The sequence below is a fragment of the Python bivittatus genome, unplaced genomic scaffold (assembly GCF_059951505.1).
Source record: "Python bivittatus isolate LINGU-HERP-01145 unplaced genomic scaffold, Pbiv_v1 ctg000000_np1212, whole genome shotgun sequence".
Lineage (NCBI taxonomy): Eukaryota > Metazoa > Chordata > Lepidosauria > Squamata > Pythonidae > Python > Python bivittatus.
Window position 1 is genome coordinate 4,109,102 of NW_028277028.1, and position 25,266 is coordinate 4,134,367.

Below are 25,266 nucleotides of genomic sequence, written 5' to 3' on the forward strand. Positions count from 1 at the left end.
GGTTACAAGGTGAACATTTGTAAGCATCTTGAAAACAAAGCTGTGATTGTTAAGAGACAACATGGCTTTGTCAAAAATAGATCACATGAGACAAATCTTGTCTCTTTCTTTGATGGGGCAGCTACTTTAGTGGACAAGGGGAATTATGTGGATATAATTTACCTTGATTTCAGCAGAGCTTTTGACAAGGTTCCACATAATACTCTCACTAACAAGCTGGCTTGATGGCATTACAGTAAGGTAGGTCCACAATTAGCTGGCTAACTCCATTCAGAAAGTCAGCATTAATGAGCTCTATGTTAAGTTGCCTAGAGCACTAACTAGTGGGACTCTGCAGTGATCCCTCTTTGGACCAGTATTATTCTTATTAATGACCTGTATAATGGACTGTTTATCAGATTTGCAGATGGCACAAAATTGGGAAGTCTAGCCAGTACCCAGGATGGCAGAACAAGATTTTACAAGCTCTACAGAAACAGTAATTTTAAATCTGGATGGATTGGAACACTATTACACCAGTGTTATATGTGTGTATTATAAAATACTCAAAATTGCCCACACCACTGCATTCTGGCAAGTTGCAGCTTCCAAATGCTCTTTAAGGGTGGCCCCACATAGAACACATTACAGTAATGGAAACAGGAGGTGGGTAAGGCATGAGCCACTGAAAGTAGGGGCTCCCGATCCAGAAAAGGATACAGTTGGCACAGAAGTTGGGCCTGCAGTGGTCCTTCTGCTCATGAACTAGAACCGTGAGTCCAAGAGGACCCCCATATTGTGTACTAATTCTCTGGGAGAGTGTGACTCTTATTTAGAAGTACAGATGGAAGGTCTCTTGATCCAGGGGGCCCTAAACCGAAGCTCAAGCCTGTTTTCCCCGTGCAGATTCCAACAGCCTCCAGACACTGGGAATGAACCCTGGTGGCACCACTTGGGCAACCCAAGGCAAAGATACATAGTTGAGTATCATCAGTATACTGATGATATCTTATCCCATGTAGATGGATGACTTCACCCAGCAACTTCATGTAGTTAATAAACAGGAGCAGGGAGAGAATAGAGCCCTGAAGAACCACACAAAGCAGGGACTTGGGCTGAACCTATCCCCACCATCAACACCAACTGCAACAGGCCCTGGAGAAAGGACAACCACCGCAACATCATGCCCCTACTCTCAGCCCTTGAGCCAGTCCAGAAGGATACTGTGACTGATGATATCAAAAGCCACTGAGATAAAAGAGGGCCAGGATGAATGCACTACCCCTATCCCACCCCCACCAAAGGTTATTGAAAGCATGATTAATGCCATCTGAGTGCTATAACAAGTCTGGATTCTGACTGAAAAGGGTACAAATAATCCACTTCCCCCAGGGTCCTTCGGAGCTGCAGGCCAACCACCTTCTCCAACCACCTTCTATAAAAAGGAGAGGTTGAAAATTGTCTAGTGAGGGATTCTTGAGGAGAGGGCAGACAACTGCCTGTTCAAAGACAAATGGAGCCACCCCCTCTCACAAGGACGAATTAACCACCACATGGATCTAAAACACAGGTGGCTAAACTCACAGCTCAAACAACCCTGTCCACTCGATCAGGACTAACAGGTTCAAACTCCTTCCAGATCATCAGTCAGGACTGTGCCTCAGGCAGTGCTATGGGACCTGTACAGCTAGAGTCCAAGTCCAAGTGAATCTGAGTGACTTTATCCAACACTTGCCTAGGATAGTCTTCTCTCTGTTATGTAAGGGTGGAATTGAAATTGATTGTAGCAACAATTCAGTATAAGGACTTCATAACTGAGACCATATAGCAGCCACAAGTGGGTATTTTCTCATGTATTATACAGAATGACTGTGTGAATATATTCAAGTCTCTTGTGTATTACTTAGAGGACAGAGTCTGTGTATTTCACAGTTGAAGAAGACCAGGAACAATATTCATTTATTTTTTAGATTTCTATCCTCCTTTTCCCTTGAACATTTCAATCAAGACATTTGGCAATTCCTTGATCTAGCAATTAACATGAAGTTCTAGTAATTTGGATTATGTATCTCTTGTTTTTCTTCATCCAGCCTGTGTCTGATGTCAAACAGTATTTTAGGATTTGAATAACTTCCATAAGATTTCTGTTCTTAAGGATTTGAGACATAGACAGAAAGAGGATTCTATTTCCCAGGTTTCTTCACTGAAAAATTAGGGATAAACTTAGCATGTCAGTTTCTTATGGTCAGGCCTATTAGTCTTGGTAGACTGGTCACTGAAATTCCTTGCTCACCAGGATTACCGAAGATTGTAGATCTATTTTCTGATGTTGTAAGTCTTTTTTAAAAATAAAAATAAGTGTGCAACTAGGCTCAAAATCTGCAATTCCAACAATTAACATGCAGTTTCAAGAGCAGAAATGTTGTATAAAATTAAGATAATGTTGAAGTATGTCAGTTGATTAAGAAAGTGGCTGATCTTTCTGATTGCAGCAGTATAGAAATGTGAAGCAGAAGGAATCAGGGACTGGTGCAGTAGCCATTGAGAAGGGGAATTCAACTTTGCATGTACCAGCTTTTTGCACCTATAACCCTACTGACCACTAGGGGCAATAGATGTAGAGATACAGGTAGTCCTCATTTAGCGACTGCCTCAGACAGCAACCATTCATAGTTAGGACAGAGATGAAAAAATAACTTTGCAACCAATGCTCGCATTTACAACCTTTGCAGCATCTCTCTCTCTCAATCATGTGTTCACCCTTACAGTCAGTCAGTACATGTTGCCTGGGCTGTTTGTTTTTCTTCCCCCCCTTGCAGAGCAGAGATTGTCTAAACAAGCTATCTCTTCCTGAGCTGCTTTTTTGCAGCACGTTGCCTCCCTAAAAAGTGCTAAGCACAAGTTAAACTCAACTCTGTGGCCTTAATTAGTTGATTCGAACCCTCCCACCTGCTTGCTGCTGCCTGACACTGACAGGACCCTAATCAGTTTCACACTAAAGGCTTTTGTTACCTCCTAAGGAACTGGCTTGGCAAACAGCTGGCATTAGCACATTCCTTTCAATGTGTATCCCCCATTGTGTGCCTGCTGACTCTCTTGTAATGCCTTCCTCTCCAATGAATTTAAATACAAACATTAATTCTCTTCTTGTTAATTATCCCAGCACTTAAGTGAGCATTCCAAAGAGCAGGAGAGTGGGGAAGAAAGGCTATAAGATTTGCTTTTTTACTCAGCTTCCTTGTGGGTCAAGTTCTGGAAACCTTCCCCGCTGTTTGGGCTCACCCGGCTATTTGGGATCATATCCTTCTGACACTGTAAAGCAAAGGAAAGCTGAAGTACAGTCATGGTCATGTGATTTTTCACTTAGCAGCCACTTTGCTAAATGACCAAGTTGCCAGTCCCAGTTGTGGTTGCTAAATGAGGATTACCTGTAGTTAGCAGAGGGTCTCTAGGCTTTTATTTCCTTTCCATGTCTAAAAGACTTAACCTTGCACATCTCTGGAAGGTGCCTCATATAGGTTAGGCTAATATTCTCAGGGTTTTTATCACCTCTCTCAGTTCAGTCTTCTTTGTACTAGATTTTCAATATCCCTCTCACATTCTGTAATAGCTATAGAAAGATTTAAATAACTCAGGCTTTCCTAACACCATTTTTTTCCTAAATAAAGCTTGTCTTTACTATTCTTTCATGCAAGCACTAGCCTCAAGAATACTTATAAAAGTTTTACTTCTAACTTCTCTCCATATGTTCTCCATAAAGCTATAGTGGGGCAAAAAAGTATTTAGTCAGCCACCAATTGTGCAAGTTCTCCCACTTAAAAAGATGAGAGAGGCCTGTAATTTTCATCATAGGTATACCTCAACCATGAGAGACAAAATGGGGAAAAAAATCCAGAAAATCACATTGTCTGATTTTTAAAGAATTTATTTGCAAATCATGGTGGAAAATAAGTATTTGGTCAATATCAAAAGTTCATCTCAATACTTTGTTATATATCCTTTGTTGGCAATGACAGAGGTCAAACGTTTTCTGTAAGTCTTCACAAGGTTTTCACACACTGTTGCTGGTATTTTGGCCCATTCCTCCATGCAGATCTCCTCTAGAGCAGTGATGTTTTGGGGCTGTCGCTGGGCAACACGGACTTTCAACTCCCTCCAAAGGTTTTCCATGGGGTTGAGATCTGGAGACTGGCTAGGCCACTCCAGGACCTTGAAATGCTTCTTAGGAAGCCACTCTTTCGTTGCCCGGGCGGTGTGTTTGGGATCATTGTCATGCTGAAAGAGCCAGCCACGTTTCATCTTCAATGCCCTTGCTGATGGAAGGAGGTGTTCACTCAAAATCTCACGATACATGGCCCCATTCATTCTTTCCTTTACACGGATCAGTCGTCCTGGTCCCTTTGCAGAAAAACAGCCCCAAAGCGTGATGTTTCCACCCCCATGCTTCACAGTAGGTATGGTGTTCTTTGGATGCAACTCAGCATTCTCTCTCCTCCAAACACAAGTTTTGTTTAGGCCAAAACATTCTACTTTGGTTTCATCTGACCATATGACATTCTCCCAATCCTCTTCTGGATCATCCAAATGCTCTCTAGCAAACTTCAGACGGGCCCAGACATGTACTGGCTTAAGCAGGGAGACACATCTGGCACTGCAGGATTTGAGTCCCTGGCAGCATAGTGTGTTACTGATGGTAGCCTTTGTTACTTTGGTCCCAGCTCTCTGCAGGTCATTCACTAGGTCCCCCCATGTGGTTCTGGGATTTTTGCTCACCATTCTTGTGATCATTTTGACCCCACAGGGTAAGATCTTGTGTGGAACCCCAGATCAAGGGAGATTATCAGTGGTCTTGTATGTCTTCCATTTTCTAATTATTGCTCCCACAGTTGATTTCTTCACACCAAGCTGCTTGCCTATTGCAGATTCAGTCTTCCCAGCCTGGTGCAGGTCTACAATTTTGTTTCTGGTGTCCTTCGACAGCTCTTTGGTCTTGGCCATAGTGGAGTTTGGAGTGTGACTGTTTGAGGTCGTGGACAGGTGTCTTTTATACTGATAACAAGGTCAAACAGGTGCCATTCCTACAAGTAACGAGTGGAGGACAGAGGAGCCTCTTAAAGAAGTAGTTACAGGTCTGTGAGAGCCAGACATCTTGCTTGTTTGTAGGTGACCAAATACTTATTTTCCACCATGATTTGCAAATAAATTCTTTAAAAATCAGACAATGTGATTTTCTGGATTTTTTTCCCCATTTTGTCTCTCATAGTTGAGGTATACCTATGATGAAAATTACAGGCCTCTCTCATCTTTTTAAGTGGGAGAACCTGCACAATTGGTGGCTGACTAAATACTTTTTTGCCCCACTGTATCTGTCCTCTCCATAAAGCTATCAGTAAGAAATGGGAATAAATAAATAAATAAATAGTTAAGTGAACCCCAAATCTGCCCAAGAAATATAAAAAGGCATGTTATAGTAGCACACACTATCTTCTCAATTTACAGGTACATCTTATATCAGTTACATTTATTGCATCTTACATTAATTGCATTGCAGCTGCTTCCCCCACCCCCCTCCTCAATTATTCTTGATACTCATTATTTCAACTAGAACTGTTTCCATTCCTGTTGCTGCAATATCTTACTCAGTTGGATCATTCCTCTACTATTTTGTTTCTAGCAGCTGTAGAGTATATTAGTAAGAGATGTAGTTACATAAGGGCTATTTTTAATGTACTGTGTAGAAGTCACATAATATTATTTGATTATATTTGGACCTACCTTTCTCATCTTGCTTGCATAGTATTTAATCCAAATATTTCAGTACATCTAGCTACACCTTGCTATGCTGTAATGTCTAATCATCATTCTTCCCTAGCTATTCCTTTTCTTGTAAGCCCACATAAAATGCTTATTGCAGTGAAGACCTTTCAGAATGCTTCTTGAAACAGGTGAATAATTTAGAAGTTTTGGAGTTTCACAGTCAGAATGTGAAAAAAAATCCATTTTTTATGGATCACATTAGATAATGTGCTTAAGTATGGGAACATCATCTTTTTCTTCTCTGTGCTTTTACAAAGTTTTGTTTCCAATCTTGGAAATAAGGTAATTTCAGTTAGAAGCCTGATAAATATAAATGGACCTTCATTTTTATTTTTTTTAAAATGTTGCATGAAAGAATCTGCCCTAGAATGTATAGTTTGTTATTTGCAGTAATTAAAATTGTGTTTTCCTTTATGCAGCTATTTTATTTGCATTTCTCATCTACATGGGTATTTTCACTGTTCTGATGATTGGACAGATTTGTATGAAGTAAGTAAATATCTTAATATGAGAGTGAGTCAGAAGTATACATTATTTTTCCTTTGCATGTTAACCCTCAGTTTAAGTACTGAGGAATATGGCAGTGTATTAAGATTTTCTAAGAAGCCTTTCTCAAAATTTGTAGAGGTATTTTCTATGTTCACTAAGGAGAGGGCCTTTGGTGGGGACTTTCTTTCCCTAACTTATAACAATATAGCAGTAGAAGGATTACCAGTTGGCTCCCAGAAATAATTAATGCTTCCTTTGAAGGAATTGATTGGGACAATGTTCTCAGGATGATTTAGTCAGGTTGAAGATCTTAGGGTAGCATCATATAGGGATTTGTGTTACTCAAGAATAAAATCTGATTTTTTTCTATTTCTGTTCTATAGCATTGAACCAATCAGAAATTGGCTTTACAAAAAGATGAATCCTAGAGAAACTGATCGACTTATTAATTCAGTAAGCTCTTTAATAGTGTGAATGATCATTTAAAATATTTTTAAGAGTTCACTCAGCTGTTTTCTGACACAAATAAATGGAAGCTTAGCTACATGGGCTGGTAACTGGATTTTTCTCTTTACAAAAAAGTTGTCTTCAGATGAGCTCACATGTCCATGTTGATCCTAAAACCTGAGAGCTTTATGATCATGAAATAACTAAAAACCATCACAGATCAGATAACCTTCAAGGCATGTATAGATAGCCTAACATCACCTCAACTGCAGTCACTTTTCATGTAAGTGCTTCAGACATTCAGACATTAAATGACATACACAAGCTCTTCCATGATTTTGGCTAAGAAAAGATAAAAGTCAATCTGAGTTTAGTAAAGCATATACTTGCATGAATGGATATAATTTTTTCAGCCTAAATATGTTGGCTAAATACCACTTGTGTCATATTAGTACTGACCTCTGTTTAGTTATGCTGGAGAAGAATGCTATACCTATTCTTTGTTTTTAACAAGTTTTGATTTGTAAGGAGGCCAAATATAATTATAAGAGCACCAAATGTGTATATGAATTCTATTTACAGCCTTAATTGCCTATTGGTACAGTGGTGAATGTACAGGATTAGCCCAAGTTGTTTGTGTTAATGGGCTCATTTGGACATTTAAGAATATAGGGAGCACTCTCACCAAATAGTTGCTGTGGAAGGCAGGACTAATAATAAAATAGCTATTTCTGAGATGACAAACTGTTGAGGCAAAAAGGAAGCCAATTGATGAGCAATAGAACCACCATCAAGACCTGCTAATTAAAATTTACATGTGTAAGAAGTAAACAAAACAAGGCAAAACAAAATAAATAAAAATGAAATTAAGATAAAAGAATAAAAGGATTTCCTCATGACATTGATTCAAGATTAGGACACCTTAAGCCTTCTTACAGCAAGGGTAATGTTCTGCCAAGGGTAGAACGTGAAAGTGGGCCAAAAAGAAGGCTCTGCAGTTGCTGAACAAACCAGACTGAACGGACAGTTTGCAGGTCTGAAAGGTTTCCAGGAGAGAAAGCTGGCTAGAAAGGCTTCAGTAATACAGGTTGGCTATGACTTTTACTTTCCATCTTGACATGAAGTCATCAAGAAGAATTAGCAGGGCAGAAAATAGAAGTTTGAGCCAATAAGAGAGACAGCAAATACAGGCTCTTGTCTCCAATGAGATCGTTCCTCTTTCCATGTGAATTAGAACATTTGGGATACAACATGGAATCTGGAAGAGTGCTTGTAAAAATGTAGACTGAACAGCATCCAAAGCTTTAGATCATTATAGGTGCATATCTCTGTGCCATACAGCATTTAGGATATACTGTAGATTTAGCTTTCAACAGCTTAATGGCAGCAGGTGTGCATCTACCTCCCTTAGAGTGAAAAAAGCCCAGGATTGTCTTGATGCTATTATTGGCTTTGGCAGAGATGGCTCTAGATTGTTTCTGCCAACTTCCAGAGGCTTGAAGAATTACTACAAGATATTTAAAAGCTACCACCTGTTCTGTTTGGTTAGTTCCTATTTACCATTGGGGTCTGTGGCAGCTAGGTCTTCCCAAGAAAACTAATTTTAGTCTTGGAGTGAATAATTGCAAGTACCCATTTCACAAAAGACTGAGTCAAAATACCTACGCACCATCATCTGTACTCATACCCATTCTAGAAATGCACCTGTAAACTGTATATGCAAACTACAATATATAATTTAAAAGACCAGATAAAATATCCAGAACATTTAAATATAAAAAATTCAGATGAAAAACCATACAGTACTGAGGGAGAAAAAAAAATAGGCAAAACCCATAACAACAGACAAATGAAACATTTAGCATCTAATCACAAGCCCTTTAAAAATGGCAAAATATACAAATGCATGAACAAAACACTCTTCTTGGTACTCTATCTTCTCTGACCTCATCAGAATGCTGCCTAACACCCACCAGATTGCATTTTTCTGGCATGTTTCAAAATGGAATGCTATGCAGCCCTCAACAATTTCTTTTCAAAAAATTCCTTTTGGATGTATGTGTTCTTAAAATGAAATACTGAGCTGGAGGCTGGGATTCTGTTTTGCAGCATGCCAACTTTCCAGATAGGTTATATAAAAGAACACCCCTTAAATTTTATATTAAAAAAACAATATTTTAAAAACTGTAAAATGAATTTAAAAATCAAGAAAGACAGCAAACTGGTAGGTTTGAAGGAAGACAGGATGCTGACCATTGGCACAATGCTGGGGAAATAGAATTATCCAGTTCAATACAGAACATGGCATGTGAAAGAAAATACATACAGAGAATATATTATGAAAAGACAAGTCGTTTTTCAGGCTTACGAGTCTTATAACTGGTTTTCATTGCTAATCTTTCCTTGTCTCCTTTATTTTTCAGGAGCTTGGATCCCCAAGCAGAACAGGTTCCATTGGTGGTGGTCTCCCAGTAGAAGTATGGAACTCTGCTTCTTCTCTACAGAGACTTCGTTCCCTGGATACCTTCAGAGGGTAAATTATAGTTCTGGTAATTCCTTACAATTTTTCTGTAAATGTCTTCGATGGCTACCAAGAGTGGAACCTACTTGTCCTAGACAGTGATATTGTAAGTAACAGCAGAGCAATAGAAAAGTAAGAACTGGTACAGTCTGGACACTTCCTGTTTCTTAGTTGTGTTAAGGAACTGGAGCCAGCTGTAGATTAACTTCATGTGTCCCTGAGCTAACAGAAATCATTACCTTGGTTTTGGATGTTCTGATTTCCTGTTAGGCTGTTGTCTGTTGAACAATTGAACTTGCTCTTAGAAAAGAAAATGCAATGGACTTAAGGCTCTTTTGGCTGGGATCACCAATCTGGTGCCCATGAGTAACATCATACTTCCTTTAGCACTTATCAGACTTTCTGCACACCCTTGTTTTGGGGACTAGGGTGGAGTTTCCATTTTCTTTTTCTTTTAATTGGGAGGCTGCTGCAGCATTTTTCTTCTGAGAAATTCTAGATTGTAGGCAGAGGTAAGATCTGATACACTCCAGGTTGTCTTCAAAGGCATTTGTGGGGAATAAAAATGGAGATAGCTGCAGTCAACACATCATTTTGAAATGTGTGCACAAGAGTGTGGAGGGAGGGACATGAAAGAGGTTGTACTGTATGTTGCCTATTTGGGAGGAGGGTAAACTAGTTTCTTTGAGGGAATTAATGACTATGTGTATTTACTTTGAATACATCTATTTCTTTGATCAACTTTCTCCAGCCTGATGCCATTCACATAGCAGCATTGGCTGGCAATCAAGGAATTGTAGTCCCAACATACCTGGTAAACCCATGTTGAGGAAGACTGTTCTCTAGAATCTGCAGTTTTCTGTGTATGAAATGGGAATTTTGTTGGGCTGGATGGATGGGAACAAATAATGTTATTTGGCATTTGCAGTTCAGGTCTTACCTCTGTCTACAATTTAGATTTGTTAAGCCAAGTTATTTGCCTCAATGTTTCATCAGTTTGTCTTCTGTGAAGTGAAATGTATTTTGTATGTAAACCAGGAGTTCAGAAGAGTTATATTTGGGACTCAGAATTTATCTCCTTTGTATACTTACATTCTTGAGAAAGATTTTTTAGCCTCAGCAACTTCTGTTAAGAAATGAGCATTTTGAGATTGATCACATCCTTCTGGCAGCTATTTTGTGAGAGCATTCATGAAATCCTCTAAACTTTCTGCATCAAACATCCTTTTGATGTTGATCCATCCCAATCTCCATAAAAAATTATCTGGTAAAGTTTAAAAGGCAATATTTTCTTCCAGGGTATTGTCGCAATTTGAAAGATAAAAGTATTGATTGAATCTACTAATTTAAGACTCGTTCAGGTTATTTCAATATTTCATCATTGTAACAGTGAAATAAGTGCATTTAGAGTCTGTTAGTAAGTATATGTGTTCAGTGTGTGATCATGATTTCCATTTGACTTTGTAGGTTGGCACTTATAATTATGGTCTTTGTGAATTATGGTGGGGGAAAGTATTGGTTCTTCAAACATCAGAGCTGGAATGGTAAGATATTCAAAATCCATTTGTCCTCCACAGTAATAGTTGTAGAGAATCAAACATGCCTCATTTAATGTTCTGCTTTGGGAGTTTGGGAGTTTTTAAGATCTCAGAGTTCTAACTAATGCTTTGGATGGCAAACAGATATTTGTAGCTGGACAAGTGGCAATGGGAGATGAGGAGAAAGGGAGAAAAGAGTGCTGTATGTAGTTTGAAACAGAAGATTTGGAAAAACTGCTGTCATACCTTCTTTTTTAGCCTATTTCACTCTAAAATGCTTCCTCTCAATGTGATGACCTTGTATTATGTATTTTAGAAAGTTCAAAGTATGGAAAACTTTTAGTAATATACTTTAGGACTAAATATTTTATTTATTTAACTATCTAATAATTGTTAGTAGTTCTCCATTATTATGAACTTTAATATCTCTGTTTTTCTTTATAGGTTTAACGATAGCAGACCTTGTCTTTCCATGGTAATTCATGTTGATTGCTAGTATTGTTGAACTTAACCAAGTCATTCAAAAGAGATCCATATGGGAATCTCTTTAATTGCCTGTCAGTTTGATCAGAACTGGAAGGAGAGGAATGCATGAAGTTGTCCTCATCTCAGCCCCAGTCAGCTGCGAATGCGACCTCGGCATTATTTTTTGGCTCTGAAGTACTTTCCTACTTCTGCTGGCGCAGGCTTCCTGAGTAGTCCATCTGCTGAGCTGCATTCCATCGCAGGCAGATGTTTCATTGCTGAGACAGAGTTGGGGTTGGAAGTGCATGCAGGGAGCACTACTTTGAGCTGGCATAATTTTCTGCTGGCTTCCATTTCTCCTTTGTACTATGTTCTGACTTCTGCAGTTTTCCTCAGGCAATCTGAGATTGGTAGCCGGGCATTCATCCTTTCACAGACTTTCTCACACATTTATAAGTCAACTATAAGTTATTATAGTTGGTATTTTAGTAGAGGTCTATTTCAGACTTTTTTCCATCTTAGGATTTAAAGAACTTTCATCCAGTGGCAGTAATGGGATTTCACTGAGGCAGTTCTGTTGTTTCCTATACTACAAAAAGTGGAAACACATCACTGCTGTGACTATGGCACCTATTCCTGTAAACTGTAACTTCCTATTTGATGTTTTGTTTTGCTTCATTTGTGACTGCACTTTGATCCAAAAGCCTCAAAGCAGGTGTTAATACAGAGCAAAAGCAACATATAATGTATATAAATGCTCACACTTCAGGATGTTAGATGCTAAGCAGTTTGGGTAAAGGAGGGCTTTTGGATAAAAATTTGGAAAGTAACAGATACAGGGGAGGCCCTTACCTAATCCTTATATGACCGGTAAGTGTAAGAAATGGAATGTTGGTGTAATTGACCTTTGATCATATAAAGAAAAGCAGGTCTTAACTGCTACGCATAGATTGTACTCTGGAGCCAACAAAAGAACTGCTGTTCTTACTTTGTTCTGGGTATATGAATGTCAAAGATAGATCAAATCTTTTGCATTCTCTAGTAATGCTAACACAGAGAATGAGTTTTCTGGAATCCTTTGTAGATATTTGTGGAAGAGAGGAACATGTATATCTGTTCAACTATTTATCTAATATTCAAATTATCCTTCTTTCATTATATACACAAGATTCATACCTGCTTATCTATGGCTCCTCAGTTCTTGGAGTTAATTTTATCCTTACAGAGTGTATGTCTTGATGAGATATGATTTTTTTCTCTCTTGCTTTCCTCTCTAGGTTTGTATTTATTATGGGCACCTCTATTTCACTGTCTCTCAGTGCCATGATGAGACGGGGTTGTTCCAAATGGCAATTGCTGGGCAAAGTCTTGTGGAGAAGTCTCCTCCTCTTTTTAATAGGACTTCTAGTTGTGAACCCAAATTACTGCCTTGGCCCATGTAAGTGCTAAGAAATTTATTTTTTTCATGTTGGCTAAGAAACATACCACTTTGTTTGTATACCACAATAAAATTTTGGGAAAAACTGAAATTCATGCAGGTGCAACTATGTACAAACAGTTGCAGCCACGTCAGTTCTTGAAAAGGTATTATTTACCCTTCATGTTGCTTCCAATGTCATTGTATTCTGCCCCGCCTTATGGCACATAGAGCAAAACTGTGTACTGTAAGGGAGTGGAATACAATGACGTTGGAAGCAATAGTAGTTTGGAGTATAAATTCATTCATATTTAATTCAGGAATTAGAATTAACAGTTTCTTCTGACTCATTTACATTTCTAATCGAGTGTACCATTTTGGAGAAATTTTTATTCTATTGTATTACCTCAGAAACTACAGAAATTAGTGCTGTTTAGTAAAATTCTCTTATCCAAGTATTGAAGAACCCCCTCTCCACGCTCTGTACTTTGAGATCGTTTAACTTATTCATATTATCTTCCATGTCCTCTATGTTAGCCTTGGGTACTAAGATTAAAAGAAAAATTTGGCTAAAGAAAGCTTTATACTTTTTTTCATACACAGGTACAGAATATGCCAGTTAAGTTACCTGTCCTTAAAATCCATGCCATGTAAGCAGTAAAAGCATATTGTTATACTTAGTTTCCAGGCATAATCTCTTTTTCTTGATCTTTCAGACTCAATTTTTATCTTAGCAGGTTGAACACATTTCATGGACAATGGCCTTCTTTTTTTCATAGAGAAATGTAGATGGCCCTCGACACAGATATAAGCATGATTTCTCTCACATTTAAACATATGTATAGCTTCACACACACTTCACATTCACACACAAAGTAGAACCCTTTTCCTCTTATAGCAAAAGGAGAAATAGATATCTTTAATATTAGAAAAATATTATTTTTCTAATATTAGAAAATAAGGGAGCTCTGCATTTCAGTGATTTTTAAAAACCAGTATACCCTAGCCTTTGTTACTTCGATATTTCCAAATATGGATGTATTTTTATCTAATTTTATATTTATGTCATTGTGTAAACTGATAGGACAAATAATCTTAACTTTATGGTTACAATTTTGGGCTTATAATGCTGAAAAAAATCTTAACTGTAAAGTTGCCTAACAACTTTATAATCCTATTTTTGGAAAATAAATGGAATGGTAAAGGAATCTAGTTCAGAAATTCCATAAGTGTCATATCCTTTGTAAAAAAACCTTATGTTTTAGAGCAACCTAGGCAGTGTAGCTTGAACACCTAAATAGGATGTGATAACAAGAAATTGATGAGGTTAATACTGGAATTATTAACCTCAGTAGTCCCCCTTAGAAAAATGACATTTCTCATTTCCAATCAAGAATATTAAGTTACCTTGTTCTATACAGAATCTCTCCTGAAATCATTAGGTTACTTTGTTTAGATTAAAATGCAGTTATAATACTGTTAATCCTGCAACAATATATATTGTTCAGCACCAGATCTACTTTTGCATCCATTATTTCCATAAACTGTCATGCTCAGTTACATTGCTTTTCATATTTTTTTCAGTGTCCTTGGATAATCTACGAATTCCAGGTGTGCTCCAGAGACTGGGCTGCACATACCTTGTCGTTGCAGCACTAGAACTGCTCTTTGCCAAACCTGTGCCTGAGAACAGCACCCTGGTCAGTGAATGGCTTAACAGTTGTGCTTCAGCATAAAGTGAAGGGAATACTGGCTTTTCCTGATTCACAATCTTTAATTCACAATCTCCATAGTGCTTCAATCGGAAACTTAGAAAAATTGAAATAGAGGTCATCAAATGTACCAAGCGCAAATATCAGTTTTCTCCCTTGCTCCAATAATTGAACTATCCCAATACTTTACAAAGGCAAGAGTGCTTCCTGCCTTACAAATCAGATAGAATAATGAAACTGAACGGTAAGTGAGTAGGACACAGTTCTGTGAACTACAAATATGATGTGAATCTCACTGAACACAGGGAAGGCTGTATTATTGACCTTGCATTGTAATGGTGGCAGTGGCAAGGAAGCAGTAGGACTTCAGAAATGATTCAGACTTTTTTCAGGGTGCTGTAAGGAGCACTCCTGTTCAGAAACACATCTGAATAATTTCCATGCCCAGCCGTATGAAACACAACTCCTCTGCTGCTATCGCATTTTCAGAGCGCCATCTGGTGGAGCTGTTCCTGAGTGTTTTAAAGCATTCTTCAATTTGGCCCAAAGGTGACTTCAGGCAACCCACAGAAGCCTATCATGACAAGATTACTGAACTCATCAAAGATAAAGTTGCTAATATCTGCCTCTTGTTCTTGCCATTCAGTATATGAAATGTGTCAGTACAGAAGGTTATCACCTGGCCAGTTGCCTGATCTATTTCTCAGTGCAGATAAAAGAGGTAGCACTTAACTTTAAAGGCCAAAACAGCTTGGAGCCATCCTCTTCCACATCGATCAAGCCATGTATTAACACGAGTGTTTAAAGCCCTCCTTCAAATATCCAGCTAGGATAGAAGCGAACAAAAGAAAGGAGTGAGGAAAGGGCTTTGGGATTAGATAAGCTGTCCTTAGCTTTGGGGTGCCAGGCAAGGGGGTTTAACTCTAAGTCTTTTTAAGTAACAGGCGCTTTATTGTTGCTAGCTATTTTAATGTTTAATACTGTTAGTATTTGCTTAGTCATTGTTTCCTTTGTTAATGAATGTATTGCTACTTTGTGAATTGCTCTCAAAAATTAAAAACGGAAGAATGATAAAATTAGGTAAATAAATCAGAACAGTTATCAAACTGTGATGCTTGATCTGGACTGAGAACCACAGAAATAGCCCAGTCTTTGAATATAAGCGCACAAGCTTGTTAGTTCTCCTTCTCTATTCTGGAAAAAGAGACTGGACCAAAGCAACGTTAGTCAGTGGCTGAAGTTAACGTCTATTATAAAGATATTTAATAGAAGAAAAACTCTTGAAAGAACACAAATTTTTAACAATACTTTTAGCAAATCCAGCAGTAGCAGAGGTTTCCCAATGAAACTTGAATTACTCAAGTTTTACTTTTCTTTCTGTTTTAATAGGAGGCTCCATACCCTGCTCTCCAGGATATTCTTCCATACTGGCCCCAGTGGCTTTTCATATTGGCCCTTGAAGGACTTTGGCTGTGCCTCACCTTCCTTTTGAATGTACCTGGGTGTCCAAAGTCAGTTGAAGCTTAAATCCTTTTTTTATTTCTTTTTTCCATGTTATCTTTTCCAGATACCTATGGGGTTTAATAGACTGGTCTCATTAATATCATAACACTTCAGTGTTCAAGACTGAACATTCAAATAATACTTCTCTCCCACTAGGTAACTTGGGGGACAAATGGCTAGGATATTCTCATGAAGATGCCTCATTGAAATCAGTTGGAGCTATCCCAGGAATGCTACTTATCCTTAGGCTGTCTTGTTTTTACAGTGATCCTCATATGGAACTCCTAAAGGGCTGTGAGCATGGCTCAGATTCTGTCAGCTCCTGTTCTGCCATCCTTTTTTGATGCTAAAGATATATGACACATTGTCACATCTCTCTATCTCTACATCTACTGTACATCTGCATCTACATCTACACCTACATCTATATGAGAGACACATTAATATATATGACACATTGTCAGGCTAAGAATGTTGTCATGTGGTCCCTGTCTTTGGGATCTTGATGGACAGTGGGAATGGCAGCAGAGGTGGGATAATGGACATTGGACAGTTCTGGAAATTGTCAACTTGACACCTTCTGGAAACCACCCTACTATCTGACAGCTCACAGAACTGCTTTCCCTTTGTATTAGCTCTATACAATAAGAGCTCCTGACACTTTCAGATCACTCAGTTCACATCTATGCCAACATATGACTCAAAAGATTATTTCCCCCTTCTAGAGGCTACCTTGGACCTGGAGGTATTGGCGATTTTGGAAAGTTCCCTAACTGTACAGGAGGGGCAGCAGGATACATTGATCATTTACTTCTAGGAGAGAAACACATCTATCAGCATCCATCTTCTAATGTGAGTTAAACATTCCATACATCTATCAACTATTTGTGAAATGGTTACAGCCTGCTTAAAAGTTTAATCACTGCTTATGAAGAATATTGGAAGGCAAAATGTGATTTGAATTTTTATAATTCTTCAAAGCTGCTGTCAACTCCTTGAAGCCAGCTCCTTATTTTCTGTACTTGAAATTTCAAGTAACTGTTCCTTGTTAATGTATTTAAATAATAATATTTTTATAGAAGTAGAATATTATTTTTAAAAGATAAAGAAAGTGCAGCTTATCTGACAGAACTTTCACTTACAGTTTCATTCAAAATAGGGAATCAACAACATTACCAGTCCATAATTTCTTAAAGTAATTTTATGACTGCACATTGCAGAAATAGTTGAGGTTCCCTGCCTCCTGCCAAGACTTTAGAAAAGAGAACGGATAAGAAATACAACAATGGAGCAATCTCACATATTTGTCAGTGAGCTCTAGTGCTAGCAGTGAGCAGAATGGCATGGCTGTTTTTCCCCTCTGTTCACTTTATTTAACTCAAATTCTGTGCCATTGAAGCTACACTATTTCCAGCAGCTATCTTAGAATTGTAATAGAGGCCATGAAAACTTTGGGTCCAACAAATATGTGATCGCTCCCAGCATGTCTTCTGATCCATTCATAGCAAGTTTCCTGTACCAGTTTTGACATTAGACTCCCAAAATTGGACCAAATTGGCCTGGGTGTTCCTGGGAGAATTGGAATGGGGGTTCTTAAATTAGATTACTTTCTCCAAAGCTCTTCTTAGAGCTTTAAAAAAATACAAAAAATCCTGTGGCTTATGGGATACTATCCTAGAGGACATAAAATTGCATACTAATACTGGGTATTAATTAATTAATACTGAGTATTTTTAAGAGAAAACAATAAGGATTTCATTCAGTGGATTGCTGCTGTTGCTACAATAGTTATGCATTTGTAACAGTAACTCTGAATTTACTTTAGATCTCCTGAGATGCTATTTTCTCCATCCAGAGGTCTAGCAAGAAGTGACAGCAGGCATGGGTAACTCCCATGTAGTTCTTACTTCATAACTGGGGATGGAATAGCCACACCTATGTGTTGCTCCAAGTCTCATGACATGGAAGTTCAGGGTCAAAAGTAACATCTGAACAAACTACATTTCTGGATCTAAAGTGTTGTTTCAGTGCTAAATCAAAATGTATTTAAGTTAGCAACTAATAGAAAATATTTATATTAAATATTAAATTAAAATATAAAATTCAAGTTTAGGCAGAATTTCTAATATACCCTTCTCAATCTATAGGTACTCTATCTTACTACGGTGCCCTTTGATCCTGAAGGAATTTTAGGAACAATAAATTCTGTTGTTATGGCATTTTTGGGACTTCAGGTATTGTACTCTCTTGCTGTACATGAGCAGAAAAGCTTCATAAAATGCTATTTAGAAAGGTGAGAGTTTATAACTCCCTATATGAGTGTGTTGGGGGGGAAGGTCCTTCTCTAGGGATAACAGACTGATCAAAGGGATCTATAGGTTTCTTTGGAGCAACACAAGGAAATGCTTATTTTAACTTTTCAGACAAGTGACAGAAGTTCAGAATTAACTATTTAATACCTGTCCCAATAACATATTATTTCTCTGAATCACTGTGGCATTAGAAATTACAGTAGAAAATTTGCTAACAAAAATGAAGACAACAGGCAAAAGACAGGAGTTTTATGTTTTTTGTAGATAGCATAAGCATTCTTATTAATAAGCAAAGCTCTTATTTAGACTACAATATAGGAAAACCTAATATGGTTAAGAAAAACATACCTGAAAAATCAGAGAGATTACATCAAGAACTTAAGTAGAACTATTTAATACATTAGAGTGCAATGTTTATATCATCAACTAGTTCTCAATTTCACTCTGTCTGTTACAGCTATTCTAGGCCACTTTTAATGTTTTGTTTTATTTTTTACTTTAAGGGAGGAAAAATTCTTTTGTTTTATAAAGATCAGCATAAGCAAATAATGCTTCGTTTTTGTGTGTGGAGTATAATAATGGTAAGTCACAAATATAGCCTTGTTAGGTCTTCAATTGGAAGTATTTATCTCCCAATTGTTTTAAAGCTTCTGATACTTTCTGGAAAATTTGACTCAAAAGAGATGAATATTTTCTTAGTTGCAATAAGCCCAAATTGCAGTTCTTCAGGCTTAGAATTGGCAGAACAGCAGCAAAACAACTCTGGTGTAATTCAATGAAAGTTAAGTATGCTTGCTAAGCAAGCAAACTAACAACAAATGGGAGTTTGTCAGGCAAGCTGAACAATAGGAAGAGATAAAGAAGAAAGGAGAACAACCAGAGAAACTGTTCTGAGGGATTATGTGCTCTGTTGTGAGGAGGGGTTAAAAAAAAAAAAAGCCTGAAAAGCTGTTGATTGGAGGAGTTATGTCTTGAGAGCTCCTGATTGCACATTATGGATGACTGAGTGATTGCTTATTGAGTAAGCAGAGACTATAGGAATTTAAAGCAGTGTCCAAGAGAATGAGCTAAAAGAGCAAGTGAGCAGGGGAATCAAACAGGACATTCTATAAGTCCAGCATTTGTTCTTCATTTAAAATGCCTGTTGTTTTTTTTTAGGGTGTCATTTCTATGATGTTGACAAAATGCTCAAAAGATCAAGGCTTGATTCCAGTTAACAAGAATTTATGGTGAGGAACATACAGAGTCATTTTATTCTGTAAACTGATATTTGATAGATAAATCTTGAACTACTTTTTGACATTCCTGCAGGTCAATTTCATACGTGACAACACTGAGCAGCTTTGCCTTTATACTTCTGCTGTTGGTATACTACCTTATAGATGTTAAGAAGGTGTGGTCAGGTGCTCCATTTTTCTATCCAGGTGGGTATATTTAAAAGGAGAACGATTTAGTTTTATTGCTTTCAGACTTCAGACCTAGGTGCCTTTTTAGAGTTTATTTTTTTCCCTTTAAAAATGTCTTTCACTTATTCCTCACCCAAATAAATTTATTTGGGAAATAAATCTATTTTTTTTATCTGTCAATTCAGACTGGGCAGCCTCTATCTCTCCCCATCCATTATGCAGTGGCTTTACACAAGTTTATATCCTTCTAGCTGCCTCACCAGATACATTGTTCAATTCCTCTAGCACTGGATATTTTTGCTAACAAGCTGACTCAATTTCCCAGAACCTTGTAAAGAAAACATTTTGTTCTGTTGTGATATTATGATCTTTGTAGTTTATAGGAATTACTTTACTTCCTTGATCCTGGGCCATCTCAATGATTATTGCAGTTTGATGTAAAGGTCATTATTTGTGCCTTATAGAAATTTTCAAGGTGTTTAGAAACCATGGAAGAGGACTGATATGAGGCTGGAGTCATAAACCCTGTAATATGTAACTACTTTTCTGATGGTATTTTTGGTTTCTTTACAGGTATGAACTCCATTCTTGTTTATGTTGGACATGAAATATTTGAAAACTATTTTCCTTTTAAATGGAAGCTAAATGATACGAAATCACACAGTGAACATTTGACTCAGAATCTAATTGCTACATCTTTATGGGTTATCATATCATATATACTCTACCGTAAAAGGATATTCTGGAAGATATAACTCAATCCAGCACATACCAAAAAGTATGGGTTATGAGAACATTGTAATCCCCCCCGCATCATATGGATGTCACTTTTTTTTAAAGAGTCCTGTATTTGGTTTACATTCCAGATTATCTTGAATTGGTATATTTAGAGTTTGTTGACTTACCATTTAGCTAAAACAAGGCTTTGTTCAAGCTTTATTTTCTACATTATTCAATTTCTAAATAAACATACTAAATATTTTCCAATAATTGGGTATCTTCAAAAGAATTTTCGGTACACAATACTCTGTTCAGAAATTTATTTGCCTCATAAAAATTACATATTCATGTCACACAGGGCATTTGAGAGTATATAGGTTTGGGAAGGTTCTGATAATTTGATCTGTGTGCCACTATTCCTTGTGAAAATTACTCAGGATTATAGAATGGAATGAACAACCAGTACTCTTCAGCTCCATCATGGTTTCAGTCCAGATAGCCTATTTGTTTTGTGAAGTTAAGGGGCAATAGCAAAAGCAATAGCCAAGTCTGGCTTACAGATTACTTGCATCTACCTCCAACTTGCCTATTTCACTACCTGATGGTCTCAGGCAGAACACTTGACCATAGCACCACGATGAATATCTATATCCATTATGCATGACTCATGAATTATTGCAACATGACCAAGATGGACTTATGGATTTATACTGTTCACCCCTAATTTTTAAATTCAGTCTTGGGTCTGAACCAGGTATTTTTTTAATGAAAACATGATTTTAATTAATTTTGTAAGCTATTTTATTTACAATGCCAAAGTTAAATGTTTACCAAAATGTGCATGAAGTTTTGACTGTAGTTTTCAAACAACTTTGCTTCAGCAGCTAAGGATAACAGGCTACCCCTAATGGAATGATAATGATTTTCCTCTTTGTCTGCTCCTTCTTGGCTAGAAGTTCCAATGAAGTCTATAATACTATAATACTCAGCTCAGTGTTTGAAGAAGCAAAATCTTCTCATTCATACAAAATCTATGCAACACCATCATCAGGTTTTCCCCACAGCGTGATACTTGGCGCTCCATTGCCAGACGGAAATCCTCCTTCACACCTTTGGTTATTCCTCTGGTAATTGTGTGATGCCTGCAATTATAATAACACAAAATAATTAAAAGCCATGGAGCTATATTTTTTAAAGAAAACCGCATAGCATTTGTTGTAGAACATTCCAGCGTAACATTTTAAAATATTTATGGAATGAGAATGTTCTGTGATAGTATCATCCATGTATCATGAGGTTTTGTTTCAAATCTCCAACTGATTTTAAAGATATGGAAACACATCCTAGAATCCTAAATCCTAGAATTTCTGGATCTCCTTGATGCAGTATGTTAAAAGTACCAATGCTAAAGACAATTGTACTCAAGTTTAAATTTGGCCACGATATTTTCATGACTACAAGTTAAAAAAGTAATAGAACTAATAGTATATTTCATTTTTAGTATAAATTGTTTACCAAACTAGAGTAAAAGCAGATCAAGATATATGTAGTAATGTAACTATAAAGTTCTGGAGATGTCACCACTAATTATCACCCCTGCCCAAACACTCTGCATAACTCTCTCCATAAGAAATTAAATAATTTATGCCCTAACAAGGGGAGATAAATTAACAGTACTGTTACCAATTATAATTCTAAGTTTTCACTATAACCACTACTGCAGCACCAAGAGCTACAGAAATGACTCATGAAATTATGTCATTTTATAATCAGGATTCTAAATTTCACTGTAGTTGCTCCAGACTTTCTGCTTTTTTCTCCTGTTGCAGTGATCTTGCACTCAGCTACGACCTATGGATTCTCAAACTGTTTGAAAGGGTAAGATTTAACCATGTTTCAACAAAAAGCCCTCCCCCGCAAAGAATTGTCTTAATGGATTGGGAGAAAGTCAGTACATAAAAGAACTGTTAAGAGGCCAGCAACTGCTGCTTATCCACCATGGAGTACTACAGCGTATTTTGTGTTGCACAACCTCCAATTTTTGGTGAAGAGAGTTCAGAATAAAAATGGGCAGAAAAGAGGGAGGCAACAGTAGGGATGAATTGCAAGCCTTTAATCAAATCTTCAGACATTAGGCTTACAACAATCATGTGACCATTTTTATTTTAAAAAAACAAAACTATACAATATCAAGAATTAGCTGAGGTTAAACGTCAAAAAATAAAACAATATATAGTTAAGTAACCTCAATTCTATTAAAATTCTTTATATCTTAGTTCTTAAACCACATATGTGGTACATTTGGCTGATTTTAAACAAGATTTCATATGCTGCCTTTTCATTGCCTCTATCTTAGCCATATAGTATTTTGACAGAAGACTAGTTTCTTGTTGAAGAGACAACTTGTTGAAACTCCAAAACAGAAATCAGACAATATATATTTCCAGTATTGAAGGATTACTAGCAAAACTCTGCATAGGTCAATTTTTTTTCACTGCTAATAGTCAAATTCATATTTCAAGAGGCAAAGAAAATAGGAGCAAGTAAATGTAGTGAAAGGAAAGAATATGAAAAATGTTGTGGGAAATTTGTGCCTGTCTTAACAAATTAGGGTCAATTTTTACCTAAATTTTAAAACTGTTACAAAAGAACGGACTAGATTGCCCAGAAAAAAATAGCCAGAACATCGTCATCATTTTATTATACAGAGATCCACTTAAAAGTTGAACATACATGGGCCAGTAATTTATGAAAAAAATAACAAATGTTAACAATAGTAAAACATAACTTGCCAAATGATGTAGGCACAAATGAAGAACAAAAGCATGGATAAAACTACTGAATTAACAAAGGTCTGATAACCATGACCAGTAAAACATATTGACAAAAAGACAGCACACTATGAGCAGGGATGTCCCCCTGCTTGGTACCTGTCAGCAGTCTGTATGCTGGGCTGTAGTACAGGTATGAATTCCTGCTGAAGTAACCCCAGCGGAGGGCTAGAAGTCCTTTAAAAAACAGCAAACAGCAGCATTCAAACACACACACCAACTTCCCCTGGGCTACAAAATCAATTCTCCAGTAACATATACACAAAGAGGAGAAGGACTACAAATCAAGAGTCTCAATCCTAGTGCAGGCATTCAATGGATTTTTTTTTTTATTAGAGGTGATGAAAGAGAAGAAGCTTCACTTAATGCCTAGGCATTCCAAAAAAGAATATTCAAGAAGTCAGTTGGGGATTTAAATCCTATTTGCATGAATAATGACTTTAAGACAAGAAAGACATAATTAATGGGAAAGCTATCCTTGGATAATGTTCCTCAGCCTCTGTAACATTTCAATCAGGAAGCCCAGCAACTTTTTACCACGTTGAAGAGAATATAAGATGTTCTCTGAAACACGCTTTGAATCTCTCTTCAAATTGAAGAAAACTGTACTGTTAGACTAGGCTACCAATATAACAGATAATAAAATACCAATCTTCCCTTTTCTTTTAAAAAATAACATTGGGAAGGGCTGCTTGGCACCAAGTATGCTTACTCCTTTTCTTGTCAGGGCCGCTTCCAGGGAAACTCCAGTTTCTATAACTCTTCCCCAATATTTTTTTAGTAACTTTGTGAAAGCAAATTTCAAAAGAAGACAAACCAACAGCAATGCCAGGATATTTTGGAAGGGAAAAGAAAACATAACACTTCATTTCAATATTTAGCTTGACCCTGAATACACATTCCAGAACAACTGACTTATTCTACAAATGCTCCCAAGGAAATATTTAGCAGTAATTTACAATGTGAAATACATTCTCTATTAGCAATAGTTGTAAGGGTATGTCACTTGGAGTTTATTATTCATATGCATTGCAGCAAATATATACTGTAATTTTTGCCTGCTCCAGTATTTTGATTATTACTTTTTCGAGCATTTTTCTTAATTGCTGTTGTACAATAAAAAGCTGCAATAATTTCATTGATATCCAACTAAAGCAAATGAAGCTTCTGGAGGCTGCTTTAGAGATGCCCCCCATACAAAGTAGCCAAAATGGCAGCTAGCTGATTTGTTTCATGCATCTATTTAAAAAGATAAGAAAAAGAAGATGCTACCTCATCCACATAAGCATTTCAGATAAACAGAAGAAAACTCTCTGAAAATTTGAGTACCTAAGCCCTGTTGGAAAATTGAGAAGTCATACCAGTTTAAAGTCCAAAAGGTTGTAGACTTCTAGCCTTTAACTGACCGTTCTATTGAATCTAATTTTTGTAACAAACCTAGAAAATGAAACATCCTAGTACTCTGACATACGAACCAGCCAGCCTTTTTTAAAATTAAAAAATCAGATTTAAGTTGGTAGGACCTTTACCAAATTTCCTTTCTAATTCAACCCAAATATGACATCTATTAATTCCTTACAGAATAAACAACAAAGTACCAAATTAACTACATCACAACACAAATACAAGAATATATTGAAAGATTAGCAAGGCGGTACTATCACTATAATACCTTCACTAGCAATCTAGAAATTAGAAATGGGAGTTATTTTATGATCAGCAAATGCTTCTGGAGAGAAAATCCCCCTATGTTCAGGACAAAGCTGTAGCAGGATAAAGCTGAACCACTATTCAAACTTAAATATCTGAAACAGAACTTTCAATTAAAAATCAGACTTACAGAGGCAAACAGGTGTAATAGTGCTAAATTGAGAAATAAGCAAACAGAACTGCAATTAATCTGGGGAAAGATTGCCATTGCAACTAATCCTTCCTCACTACTTCAGAACAAAGGTCCAATTTCCTGCCTGCTGGTCAAAAGAGTCATTTTAGTATTTTCAGTGAGGGAGGGAGGGAAAAAACTGCCGGGCTCACTGCACAGGACAGGATAGCTATGCCTTGCTTCCCAGAAGCTGCTGGAAGATTCTGCTGTCAAAGACTTGGCTATGA

At 37.1% G+C, this 25,266-nt stretch overlaps 2 protein-coding genes across 7 annotated transcripts in view; one reads left to right on the forward strand and one right to left on the reverse strand.

Annotated features, from left to right (window-relative positions):
* Nucleotides 1-20,361, forward strand: part of HGSNAT (heparan-alpha-glucosaminide N-acetyltransferase) — a 30,748-nt gene extending 10,387 nt beyond the window's left edge. For 3 of the 4 annotated variants that reach the window (XM_007431327.4, XM_025168620.2, XM_025168621.2), the window contains 14 exons: nt 6,216-6,285; nt 6,669-6,738; nt 9,156-9,265; nt 10,721-10,797; nt 11,236-11,266; nt 12,534-12,694; nt 14,258-14,373; nt 15,775-15,896; nt 16,614-16,740; nt 18,036-18,122; nt 18,704-18,781; nt 19,359-19,429; nt 19,512-19,624; nt 20,180-20,361. In XM_007431327.4, coding sequence (XP_007431389.3) covers nt 6,216-6,285; nt 6,669-6,738; nt 9,156-9,265; nt 10,721-10,797; nt 11,236-11,266; nt 12,534-12,694; nt 14,258-14,373; nt 15,775-15,896; nt 16,614-16,740; nt 18,036-18,122; nt 18,704-18,781; nt 19,359-19,429; nt 19,512-19,624; nt 20,180-20,361 — 1,415 coding nt within the window. Of the gene's footprint in view, nt 1-6,215; nt 6,286-6,668; nt 6,739-9,155; nt 9,266-10,720; nt 10,798-11,235; nt 11,267-12,533; nt 12,695-14,257; nt 14,374-15,774; nt 15,897-16,613; nt 16,741-18,035; nt 18,182-18,703; nt 18,782-19,358; nt 19,430-19,511; nt 19,625-20,179 lie in introns of those variants that run through there. The other variant, XM_088135814.1, reaches the window with a different exon arrangement.
* The window catches only part of INTS10 (integrator complex subunit 10), a 50,619-nt gene continuing 36,145 nt past the window's right edge, over nt 10,793-25,266 (reverse strand). The window contains exons 17-21 of one of the 3 annotated variants that reach the window (XR_015795183.1): nt 21,317-21,468; nt 15,867-15,956; nt 14,314-15,211; nt 13,080-13,219; nt 10,793-11,845 (exon numbers count right to left, since the gene is read on the reverse strand). Coding sequence is in view for 2 of the 3 variants with exons in the window: in XM_025168619.2 (XP_025024387.2) it covers nt 21,312-21,468; nt 23,257-23,334 (235 nt within the window). In the remaining variant the exon portion in view is untranslated. Of the gene's footprint in view, nt 11,846-13,079; nt 13,220-14,313; nt 15,212-15,866; nt 15,957-20,585; nt 21,469-23,256; nt 23,335-25,266 lie in introns of those variants that run through there. The other 2 variants (XM_025168619.2, XM_007431324.4) reach the window with 2 other exon arrangements.